We start from the raw sequence: 12,462 nt of genomic DNA, 5'->3' as shown, positions 1-12,462 counted from the left end.
ATGTCAATGAGCTGGATCATAGAATTGATGGCTTTGTGACCATGTTTGGGGACAACACAAAGGCAGCTAAACTTGGCCCTTTCTCCTTGGAGTAATGAAGGATGTGAGGTGACTGTAAAGGTGTATAAGGTGTATAAGATGATGAGGGACATTGATCCGTGGATAGCCGGAGGCTTTTTCGCAGAGCTGAAATGGCTAACATGAGGGGGCACAGATTTAAGGTGCTTGGAAATATGTACTGAGGGGATGTCAGGGGTAAGTTTTTCACACAGAGAGTGGTGGGTGTGTGGAGTGCACTGCTGGTGGCAGTGGAAGTGCATACAATAGGGTCTAGTAAGAGCCTCTTAGGTAGGTACATGGAGCTTAGAAAAATGGAGGACCATGTGCTAGGGAATTCCTAGGCAGTTTCTAGAGTAGGTTACATAGTCCGCACAACATTGTGGGCCGAAGGGCCTGTAATGTGCTGTAGATTTCTGTGTTCTATATTCAGGTGGAGGGACAGGTAGTATTGAGGAAGCAGCGATCAGCAGAATAACTTGGGCAGATTAACAGAATGGGTAAAGAAGTGGCAGATGGAATATATTTTAGGCAAGTGTATGGTCATGCACTTTGGTAGGAGAAATAAAGGCATAGTTTATTTTCTAAATAGGGAGGCAACTCAGAAACTGGAGGTACAAAGGGACTTGGGTGTCCAAGTGCAGGATTCCCTTAAGGTTAGCTTGCAGTCTGATTTGGTCGTAAGAAAGCAAATACATTAATTCAATTTGAGAGGAATAGTAGACTCAAGATTCCAGATTCCAAACTCAAGTCTGTTTGTTGTCATTGTTCAGTGCACAATTGTAAAAGAGAGTGAAATAATTGTTATTCAAGGCCCAGCACAGCAAGAAAAACACAATAAGCATAATGAAAACAATAAAAATCACAATAAATACAAATGCATAAGATTAGCTTATATTTGTAGACTGATTGTTTGTACATGAAATGATAAAGCGTTTTGCTGGCATTAATTTCGAGTGGACTAGAATATAAAAGCAATGCTGAGGCTTTATAAGTCATTGGTCCGACTGTACTTGGAGTAGTCTTGGGCTCCTTATCTTAGAAAAAGATGTGCTGTCATTGGGGAGGGTTAAGAGGAGTTTCACGGGAATCACTCTAGGACCGAAAGGATTAAGATTTGAGGCACGTTGTGCTTTGGCCCTTGGCCTGCACTTGCTGGAGTCTAAAAGAATTTGTGGGGGTGGAGATCTTGAAAAATGAAAGGCCTAGATAGAGTGAATCTGAGGTGGATGTTTCCTGTAATGGGGGAGTCTAGAAACAGAGGACACAACCTCAGAGTAGAGTGAAATCCATTTAGAACACAGATGAGGAAGAATTTATTTAGCTAGAGCATTGTGTATCTGTGAAATTCATTGCCACAGACGACTGTGGATGCCAAGACATGGGGTATCTAAAGCAGAGACTGATAGGTTGTTGATTAGTAAGGCAGGAGAATGGGATTGAGAAGGATAAGTCAGCCATGATGTAATGGTGGAACAGACTCGATGGGATGAATGTTTTAATTCTGCCCCTCTGTCTTATTGCCTTGTGGTTATTCAATGTGTACGGCTAAGCAGGGAGTGTAATGTTACTGTGCTTTTGATCAAGACTACAAAGAAAAGAAGGGAGTTAAATATCAGCATAATGGAGCAGTGATTACCTGGACATGCAAATGCCAAGCATTCTAAATGGACTTCATTCTACTCTGAGGTTGTGCCCTCTGTTTCTGGACTCACCCATTACAGGAAACATCCACTTCAGATTCACTCTATGTAGGCCTTTCATTATGCAATGCCATTTAACCTCAAGATGAGGTAATTAGGATTTCAGACTGGAAGAGGTAACTTTAGGAGTACCTCAGGGATCGGTTCTTGGTCACAGTTGTTCACTGTTTAATGACTAGGAGAAGGGAATGAGATGTGAACTGCCCAAGTCTGCTGATGAGACAGAAACAGTGGAAGGAAATCTGATGACGACGTTGTGATTCTGCATCAAGTGGTTCAGAAGGGAGACGACACTTTGACCTTTACTGCACTCCCTGGTCATTCCCTCCTGCTGGGGTATTCCTAAAGTTTCCTCTTCCAGTCTGAAAACAACCTACTTATTCCAGCCACACACAAAACCTCACTTGTCAACGTCAAATGAGAAAGCCTAATTCCCTCATCTTGAGGTTCAGTGGCATTGCTCTCTGTTTATCGGGAAGGTCAAGGTCACAGTATCAGAGAGACTCCAGAAGCAGCTGTGCAAATACAGTATGTTGTCAGTCGATCTGTGCGACATGCCCAGAACATGAATTTGTACTAATGGAGAGAGACAAACTGAGCCAAATCACAGGTTGATGAAGGGTAGATACAGACAGGAAGACAGAGCATTTGATTTTGTGTCGGATGCTTAAATTGCGTCCAGTTAGAAGATGAAGCGTTGCTGCTTCAAATTCACCAAAAAGTCTAAAATTATCTCAGCTGAAATGTTATTCCTCACCCATTGATTTTTTTTACAATTATTTTTACAGAGTAGAAAGGATTTGTGTGTGGGAATCTCATAGACAACAGCACGTCAGTTCTGCTGTCTGTCAGTCATCAGCATTTGAATGTGGAGAAGAGCCTTTGAGAAGACAGCACAACAATCATAGCAAGGATAACCCGAATACATACAGTATATATGTCTGTAATCTGAACTGATAAATCGGCATAGAGTTGATAGCAGTGAGATGTCATTCACTGGCTCTCCTTTTGAAAGGAATTCTGTTCCATATCAGTATTTTTAAATCTATCCCTGCTGTTCGCCTCTCACTCTCTCTGTGATAACAGGTTACACTGTGGGTGAAGAGGTTTCCTTGAATGACTTTCTATAGGCTGAATAAGATGATGAGCTTGTTCTGGTTTTGTCTCAGGCATTCTTCGTTCCTCAGAGCTTTTGGCCAAAGTAAATTGTTGTGAGTGTTTAAACTCCTCCTTTCCTGCTCTTTACAATGTCATGGGATACTTTCACTTAACTTCAAATGGCTGTGCCTCACATAGCTCAGTTGTTGCAATACTGATTCTCCTCTGATGTATGAGAGAAGAATAGTGAGTAAATCTTTTGTGGAGCAGGGTCAGAGACCAAAGAGAGGCTAATACAACTCATGACTTTGGGGCTGCAGATACTGTTGGAAGCTAGAGGTTACGGGGAGGAGAATGAAGGAACTGGATCAGGAGGGTGTGGATACAAATTAAAGATCAGCAACAGTTGGAAACTGACTGAAAACATGTTTATTTCTACAAAATGCAGAAGGAACTCAGGGGGTCAGACAGCATCTCTGGAGAGGAATAAACAGTTAACATTTCAGGCCAAGTCACTTCATCATGCCTGGAATATCACAAACATAAGATACCTACAGATGCTGGAAATCCAAAGCAGTTCTCACAAAGCACTGGTAAAACTCAGCAGACAAGATAAAATCTGCAGATGCTGGAAATCTGAGCAACACACACAAAATGCTGGAGGAACTCAGCGGGCCAGGCAGCCTCTATGGAAAAGCGTACCATCGACGTTATGGGCCGAGACCCTTTGGCAGGACTGGAGAAAAAGAGCTGAGGAATAGATTTAAAAGGGCGGGGAGAGAAACACCAGGTGATAGGTAAAACTCTGAGGGGGAGGGACGAGGTAAAGAGCTTAGAAGTTGAATGGTGAAAGCAACAGAAAGCCCTGGAAGAAAGCAAAAGGGGGAAGGAGCACCAGAGGGAGGCGATGGGTGGGCAAGGAGACAAGGGGATGGGAAATAATGAACAAGGGGATGGGAAATAATAAGGAGGGGGCATTACCAGAAGCTTGAGAAATCGATGTTCACGTCATCAGATTGGAGGCTACCTAAATGGAATGTAAGGTGTTGTTCCTCCAACCTCAGTGTGGCCTCATCATGGCAGTGGAGCAGGCCACGGATGGACATTTCAGAATGGGAATGGGAAGTGGAATTAAAATGGCTGGGCACTAGGAAATCCTGATTTTTCTGGCAGACGGAGCATAGATGCTTGGTGACGTGGTCTCCCAATCTACATTGGGTCTCCCCAGTATACAGGAGGCCATACCAGGAGCACCAAACACGGTATATGACCCCAACAGATTTAAGTGTCGCCTCACTTGGAAGGACTGTTTACAGCCTTGAATAGTAGTGAGGGAGGAGGCTGGTGGGGTGATAGGTGAGGATAAGAAACTTCCTTCCTTGTCCTCACCCACCACCCCACCAGCCTTCGTGTCCAGCCCATAATTCTACAAAATTTCCACCACCTCCAACGGGATCCCATCACTAAGCATCTTTCCCTCCCTGTCTCACTTTCTGCTTTCCACAGGGATCACTCCCTACACAACTCCTTTGTCCATTTGTCCCTCCCCACTGATCTCCCTCCTGGCACTTATCCTTGCAAGCGGAACAAGTGATACACCTGCCCCTACACCTCCTCCTGATGCAGTTTGGAGGCCACATCAGGAGCATTGGACACAATAGATGACCCCAGCAGATTCACAGGTGAAGTATTGGGGCCCTGTGAGGGAGGAGGTGAATGGGCAGGTGTAGCACTTAGGCTGCATGCAGGAATCAGTGCCTGGAGGGGGATTATTGGAGAGGGATGAATGGACAAAAGAATCATGGAAAGACTGTTCCTGCGGAAACCAGGGTGGGAGGGCGTGTGGGTAACCTTTGAAGATGGCGAAAGTTCCAGAGGATAGTGTTTTGGATGCAGCGCCTGATGGGGTGGTAGATAAGGACAAGAGGGACTCTCTCACTATGAAGGCGGCTGGAAAATGGGGTGAGCGTGGCTGTACGAGAAATAAAGTTCAGGGCAGTATCAGTAGCGGAGGGAGGCAAACCTCATTCTTTAAGGAAGTAGGGCATCTCTGAAAAGCCAAATTGTGGGAACAGGTGCAGTGGAGAGAAGGAACTAAAACAAGGAAATAGCATTGTTACAGGAAGCAGGAGCAGGGTGGAAAGAGAAATAGTCAAGATAACTGGGAATCAGTAGGTTTATAAAAGATGTCAGTTGACAGTTTGTCTTCAGAGATGGAGACAGATCAAGTAAGGGGAGGGAGGAGTCAGAGAAGGGCCAAGTGAATTTAAGGGCAGGGTGGAAGATAGGCGCAAAGTTGATGAAATTGGCAAGCTCTACATGGGTGCATGAAGCAGCACCAATACAGTTGTCAATGTAGTGGAGAAAGAGTTGGGGAGCATTACTGGGGAAGACTTTGACGTAGCCAACGAAGAGACAAGCATAGTGGGGACCATGCGAGTGTCCATAGCTACCCCTCGAGTTTGGAGAAAGTGGGAAGAGCCGAAGGAAAAATTGCTCAGGGTGAAGACCAGTTCTTCCAGACAGAGGAGGGTGGTGTAGGACTAGGAGGGGTACTGGTTGGTTCTTTTGTCAAGGAAGAACTGGAGAGCTTTGAGACCTTCTTGATGGGGGAGTAGAAGTATATAGGGACTGGATTCCATGGTGAATTTGAGGGGATCAGGGCCAGGGAATTGAATGTTACTGAGGAGATGAAGGACAAAGGAAGCACCACGGATGTCGGTGGGAAGGGACTGAACCAAAGGAGATAGAATGACACCTAGTTACGAGGGCACAAATTCAATGGGGCAGGAGCAGACAGAGAAAATCGGCCTACACCGACGGTCCGGTTTGAGAATCTTGGGTAGAAGGTGGAAATGAACAGTGCGGGGTCAGAGAGCAATGTGTGGTGGCAGTTGCTGGGAGCTCTCCAAAGTGGATAAGGTCATTGATGGCGTCGACTGCCTATACCTACACTGTTTATCCCTCTGCTTAGATGCTGCCTGACCTGCTGTTCCTTCAGGGGTGTGTGTGTGTGTGTGTGTGTGTGTGTGTTGCTCTGTATTTCCAGCATCTGATGAACCTTTCGTGTTGCGCGTCTGTCGGTGACCATTGATTAAATAGGCAGATCCGGAAAGTCGCGCATGCGCTCAGTGGACAAAAAAGACTGGAGGTCGGAGGATCAGCAGCAGGTAGGAGTGGGTGTTCGTGTGGGGGTTTCTTCAGCACTGGCATTCATCCCCTCGACTCAAGGACAATTGTTGTTGAACCCAGACACATCGTGGCCCCGCACCCTGGGACAGCCCCGGTCTTTTCCCTCTCTCAGCCTCACGATCAATACTGGGGCTCCGGGGAGTTTTCTGTTGATCAGCGAGGGCGGATGGATTTCTCAGACACAGCCGAGCTCCAGCGGTCTTAACCCAAGCATTAGGAGCTCGGGAAAAAAAAAACACTATCATCCTTCTGTCAGCTTTAATTATCTTTGTTCTACCTACTCTTTTTCTGGACCTTTATACCTCTGAGAACATGTTTTGTCCCATTCTCTCTGGGTATATAAAGATATCAAACACCTTTGTCCCGGGTAACAAGTGACCTGGGGCTTTCACACACAAACGTGCCACACTCCGATGAGAAAGACTACTGTTCTCTCCTTCCTATTCCTTGGCATTTCCATTGATGAATTAATCACTGTCAATCATCTGGTGTTGGGGAGGGGTCAGAGCTCTTTGTACCACTGTGGGACATGACCAGAACTTGAAATAATACCAATACTCCATCTAATTTTTTTTCCAACCATTGGTCTGAGCAAGAATTTTTTACATGGCCTGAAAACTGTGCAGCTCTTTAAATTGACATGATATAAATGAAAATCCAGCAACAAGGCAACAGCGGCTATGTGGGTGGGAGCGTTTCAGGTACTGTGTGGCTACACACCTCAGAGGAAGCAGTGAGTAAAACTGATGGAGAGTGTTATACTGTGCCAAGTGAAATATTGAAGGCGGGCAGAAGTAGCCCAATCTGATACAGATAGGCAGACTGTCAGATAATTTGACAGTCAGTCCGGATGCCTGATCCGTGCCCAGTTAGAAGTTGAGGAGTTCTTCCTCCGACTTGGATTGAAGCTCGCTGTAACAGTGTGATGTCAGAGCTCAGCATAGAGACTAAAATCATCTCATCTGAAATGCTGTCCTTCACCCACTGATGATCTTTGTAAATATTTTTATGGGGTAGAAACAGCAAAGTGTCTGTATGGGAATCTCAAACGTCAGTTTTGCTGTGTCTGCAGATAATTAAGGAGTGACCAGGTATTTCCTTTGTAACACCGATGTATCTGTTGTTGACCCTAGGAGATGAAGAAGTATCTCGTCCCAGCTGGAAAGGTGCTTTGTGTCTGAAATGTTTTCTATTGTAACTCCGTGAAATCCCCTGGAACCGGGGTGCTGAGAACACACCACCATTTGTTCACGAGAGATCAGTCCTTCAACTGCATTGATTGACTGCCTCTGACGTCTGACGATCAATTGATCGAGAACTGTGGGAAGGGATTCACTCACTCATCCCACCGGCAGACACACACTAGAACTCGCACTGATACGAGGCTGTTCACCTCCTGAGACTGTGGGCAGGGATTCATTCAGTCAGCTGACTTACAGGCACACCAACACATTCACATGGGTGAGAGGACATTTACTTGCTCAGAGAGTGGGAAGGGATTCACTGGCTCATCCAATGTACAGAGACACCAGCAAGTTCACACTGAGGAGAAGCTATTCACCTGCTCTGAATGTGGGAATGGATTCACTCAGTCAGCTGGCCTACTGGCACACGAGTGTGTTCACACTGGGCAGAGACCATTCAACTGCTCAGACTGTGGGATGGGATTCACTGGCTCATCCAACCTACAGAGACACCAGCGAATTCACACTGCGGAGAGGCCGTTCACCTGTTCTGTGTGTGGGAAGGGATTCACTCGGGCATCCGGCCTGCAGACACACCAGACAGTTCACACTGGGGAGAGGCCGTTCACATGTTCAGACTGTGGGAAGGGATTCTCTCTGTTATCCCATCTAAGAAGACACCAGTCAGTTCACACTGGGGAGAAGCTGTTCACCTGTTCAGATTGTGGGAAGGGATTCACTCAGTCACCTGACCTACTGGCACACCAACACATTCACACTGGTGAGAGACCATTTACTTGCTCTGAATGTGGAAAGGGATTCACTGACTCATCCAACCTACAGAGACACCAGCGAGTTCACACTGGGGAGAAGCCGTTCACATGTTCTGTGTGTGGGAAGGGGTTCACTCGGGCATCCGGCCTGCAGACACACCTGCCAGTTCACACTGGGGAGAGGCCGTTCACCTGCTTAGACTGTGGGAAGGGATTTCCTTGGTCATTTCAACTGAAGGTACATCAGCGAATTCACACTGGGGAGAGACCGTTCACCTGCTCAGACTGTGGGAAGGGATTTACTTACTCATTCAACCTACAGAGACATGTGCGAGTTCACACTGGGGAGAGGCCATTCACCTGTTCAGATTGTGGGAAGGGATTTCCTCGGGCATCTGATCTGATAGTACACAAGCGATTTCACACTGGGGAACGGCCGTTCATCTGCTCAGACTGTGGGAAACGATTCACTAAGTCGTCTGATTTGAAAGTACATCAGCGTTTTCACACTGGGGAGAGGCCGTTCACCTGCTCAGATTGTGGGAAAGGATTTACTCGGTCATCTGACCTACTAGCACACCAGTCAGTTCACACTTGGGAGAGGCCTTTCACTTGTTCTGTGTGTGGGAAGGGGTTCACTCGGGCATCCAGTCTGCAGACACACCAGACAGTTCACACTGGGGAGAGGCCGTTCTCCTGCTCAGACTGTGGGAAGGGATTCACTCGGTCATCTTCTCTGAAGGTGCATCAGCGAACTCACACTGGGGAGAAGCCATTCACCTGCTCAGACTGTGGGAAGGGATTTAGTCAGTTATCTCATCTAAAGGTACACCAGCGAGTTCACACATAGTAGAGGCCAGTCACCGATTATGTGGAGCGATTTGCTCAGTAATCTTAGCTCAAGGTACATCAGTGGGTACCCAGCCTACAGACGCACCAGACAGTTCACACTGCGGAGAGGCCATTTACCTGCTCAGACTGTGTCATTGAACCTTGTGGTGCAGAAGCCTCTCATGGCTGTATAATGTATATTTCTGTAAGTTTCTTTGTACTTAATAAAGTGAGTGTTTTCTCACTGGTTAATTTTTACTGCAGTATTGACTAAGTACTTTCTAACTGGATTATTATTATCTATAGATTTGAATGGATTTTTAAAATATCTTTGGATATAGAAGTAACTGTTTAATGTTAGACGCCATCTTTAGTTTCTCACTCTTCAAGTAGCAGACCCCAGTCGCTGCTCTGTTCCTGTTCTATCAACTGACTAAAACGATCGATAGTGAAGCAGCAAGTTTTATGCCTCGTTCGTGCCCTCTAAAATAAAACCATGGATTTAAACACTTAAATCAGCCAATTTTGATAAGGGTACAGTATTGAAATATCCCGTCAATGTTGAATGTAGTAAAACGTGGCTTCTAGATGATATTGTGAAAGTCTGGGATAAGACTCAGGATAATGACTGCTGATGATTAGAGGTAAGCCTGGTGGTCAGTTTGATCGAATGTGTGAGCAAGTGAAAATGTTAACGGTAAGAGTAAAGCATTTTACAAATGGAAAGAAACATGAACGAAATAAACTACAACAACAGCATCATAGGGTAAAAGGTTTAAACAGCAAATATTTGTTCTTTAACTATATCCTTTGCCCGAAGCTCAAACAAACTAAAACAATGGCAAACAGCGCAGGCGCGGTTTCAAGTGGGCTGTTCGATGGGTAACGTTGCAATGACACTCATGCTGGTGCTCCGGCCGGGGTGGCACCTACTTCTCAAGCTTCTCTCTAATTTACCTTTACAGTGCCACCATGCAAATCCGGAAAATTGTATCGGCCGCTGAAAACAGTGGCACCATCAGAACTCCAGAGAATTACAGCCTACATGGGACAGTCCTCCGAAACTGCGACACCATCTGAATGACAGGGTGGACATGACATTGACTCTACAGCGGCCCCTAGCGACTCAGTGTGGATGACAGTGATGAATCAGAATCACCGGCTGTGTTGTGAAATGTAACTTTGCAGCCTCAGTTCAATGCAATACATAATATAGAAGAAAATAATTTAAAAAGTAAATCAATTACAGTATACGTATAGTGAATAGATAAAATTGTGCAAAAATAAATAACATATATTAAAAATGTGAGGTACTGTTCATGGGTTCAATGTCCATTTCGGAATCGGATGAAGAAGCTGTTCCTGAATCGCTGAGTGTGTGCCTTCAGGCTTCTGTATCACTTAGCTGAAGGTAACAGTGAGAAAAGGGCACGCCCTGGGTGCCGGGGGCCTTTAATAATGGACTCCGCTTTTCTGAGACACCGCTCCTTGAAGTTGTCCTGGATACTTCGTAGGCTAGAACCCAAGATGGAGCCGACTAATTTACAACCCTCTGTAGCTTCTTTCGGTCCTGTGCAGCACTTCCCTTCCCCACCTCCATAGCAGACAGTGATGCAGCCTGTTAGAATGCTCTCCACTGTACATCTATAGAAGTTTTTGATGACATGCCAAATCTCTTCAAACTCTTGATGAAGTATAGTCGCTGTCATGCCGCCTTTATAGCTGCATTGATATGTTGGGACTAGGTTAGGTCCTCAGAGATCTTGACATCCAGGAACTTGAAACTGCTCACTGTCTCCACTTCTGATCCTTCTATGAGGATTGGTAAGTGTTCCTCATGTTTTAACCTTCCTGAAGTCCACAATCACCTCTTTCACCTTACGTTGAGTGCAAGGTTGTTGCCCTGACACCACTCCATTAGTTGGTATATCTCACTCCTGTACACCCTCTCGTCTCCATCTGAGATCCTACCAACAATGGTTGTATCGTCAGCAAATTTATAGATGATATTTGAGCTATGCCTAGTCACACAGTCATGGGTCTACAGAGAGTAGAGCAGTGGGCTAAGCACACACCCCTGAGGTGAACCAGCATTGATTGTCAGCAAGGAGGAGATATCACCAATCTGCACAGACTCTGGTCTTCCAGTTAGGAAGTTGAGGATCCAATTGCAGTGGAAGGTACAGAGGCCCGGGTTCTATAACTTCTCAGTTAGGACTGTGAGAATGATTGTGCTGAATGTTCATGAACAGCATCCCGACATAGGGGTTTGTATTGTCCAGGTGGTCTGAGGCCATGTGAAGACCCATTGAGATTGTGTCTGCTGTTGATCTATTGTGGTGATAGGCAAATTGCAATGGGTCCAGGTCCAGGAGTTCAGTGTAGTCATGACCAACTTCTCAAAGCATTCCATCATTGTAGATGTGAGTGCTACCAGGCATAGCTCATATTATTCTTCTTAGGCACTGCTATAATTATTGCCTTTTTGAAGCAAATGACATTGGAGCAGAATTAGGCCATTCAGCCCATCAAGTCTGCTCCACCATTCTATCATGGCTGATTGCAGATCTCATTCAAACCTGCCTTCTTACCATAGCCTTTGATGTCCTGACCCATCAGGTCACTATCAATTTCTGCCTTAAATATACCCACGGACTTGGCCTCCACCTCAGTCTGTGGCGGATCATTCCACGGGTTCACCAGTCTTTGGCTAAAAAAATTCCTCCTGCTGCGCAGCATGACTCTGTGGTTAAGCAGGCATAGGGTGCATTGGCCTTCAACAATTGTGGGATTGAGTTCAGCAGCCGAGAGGTAATGTTGCAGCTATATATGACCCTGGTTAGACCAAACTAGGACTACCTTGATCAGTTCTGCTCACCTCACTACAGGAAGGATGTGGAAACCATAGGAAGGGTGCAGAAGAGATCTACAAGGATGTTGACTGGATTGGGGAGCATGCCTTATGAGAATAGGTTGAGTGAACTCGGCCTTTTCTCCTTGGAGCAATGGAAGATGAGAGGTGACCTGATAAAGGTGTATAAGATGATGAGAGTCAGAGGCTTTTTCCCAGGGCTGAAATGGCTAGTACGAGAGGGCAGTTTTAAGGTGCTTGGAAGTAGGTACAGAGGTGATGTCAGGAGTAAGTACATGGTAAGTAGTTAGTGTTTTTTTAATAAATGCAGACAGTGGTGAGTGCATGGAATGGGCATGATAAGGTCTTTTAAGAGACAATTGTATAGGTACATGGAGCTTAGAAGAAGAGGGCTATGGGTAACCCCAGGTAATTTCTAAGGTAAGGACATGTTCGGCACAGCTTTATGGGCCAAACAGCCTGTATTGTGCTGTAGATTTCCTATATTTCTATGTTTACCTCTGTTCTAAGAGTTACTCAGTTTTGAGGCTGTGCCCTCCAGCTCTAGATACCCCCACCATAGAAAACATCCTCTCCACATCCACTATCGAGACCTTCCAACATTCAGTAGGTTTCAATGAGACCGCCGCCCCCCCCCACCCCGGCACCATTCTGCTAAATTCCAATGAGTACAGGCCAAAGCTACCAAATGCTCGTTTATTAACCCCTTCATTCCCGGAATCATCCTTGTGAACCTCCTTTGGACTCTCTCC

General features: G+C 45.8%; 1 protein-coding gene across 2 annotated transcripts; it reads left to right on the top strand.

Annotated features, from left to right (window-relative positions):
• The first annotated feature begins 5,975 nt into the window (after positions 1-5,975).
• Positions 5,976-10,126, top strand: LOC134350210 (zinc finger protein 226-like). 2 transcript variants are annotated; one of them, XM_063055197.1, is made up of 2 exons: positions 5,976-6,028; positions 7,184-8,971. In XM_063055197.1, the coding sequence occupies exon 2, from the start codon at positions 7,508-7,510 to the stop codon at positions 8,855-8,857; it is 1,350 nt and encodes a 449-aa protein (XP_062911267.1). In that variant the 5' UTR covers positions 5,976-6,028; positions 7,184-7,507; the 3' UTR covers positions 8,858-8,971. The 2 variants fall into 2 exon arrangements, 1 of the variants encoding a protein (XP_062911267.1); XR_010018847.1 differs by lacking the exon at positions 7,184-8,971 and adding an exon at positions 9,804-10,126 and having other exon boundaries at positions 5,996-6,028.
• The last annotated feature ends 2,336 nt before the right edge of the window (positions 10,127-12,462 follow it).

The sequence above is a fragment of the Mobula hypostoma genome, chromosome 8 (assembly GCF_963921235.1).
Source record: "Mobula hypostoma chromosome 8, sMobHyp1.1, whole genome shotgun sequence".
NCBI lineage: Eukaryota > Metazoa > Chordata > Chondrichthyes > Myliobatiformes > Myliobatidae > Mobula > Mobula hypostoma.
The sequence above is the reverse complement of the archived record's forward strand: the minus strand, read 5'-3'. Positions and strand labels throughout refer to the sequence as shown.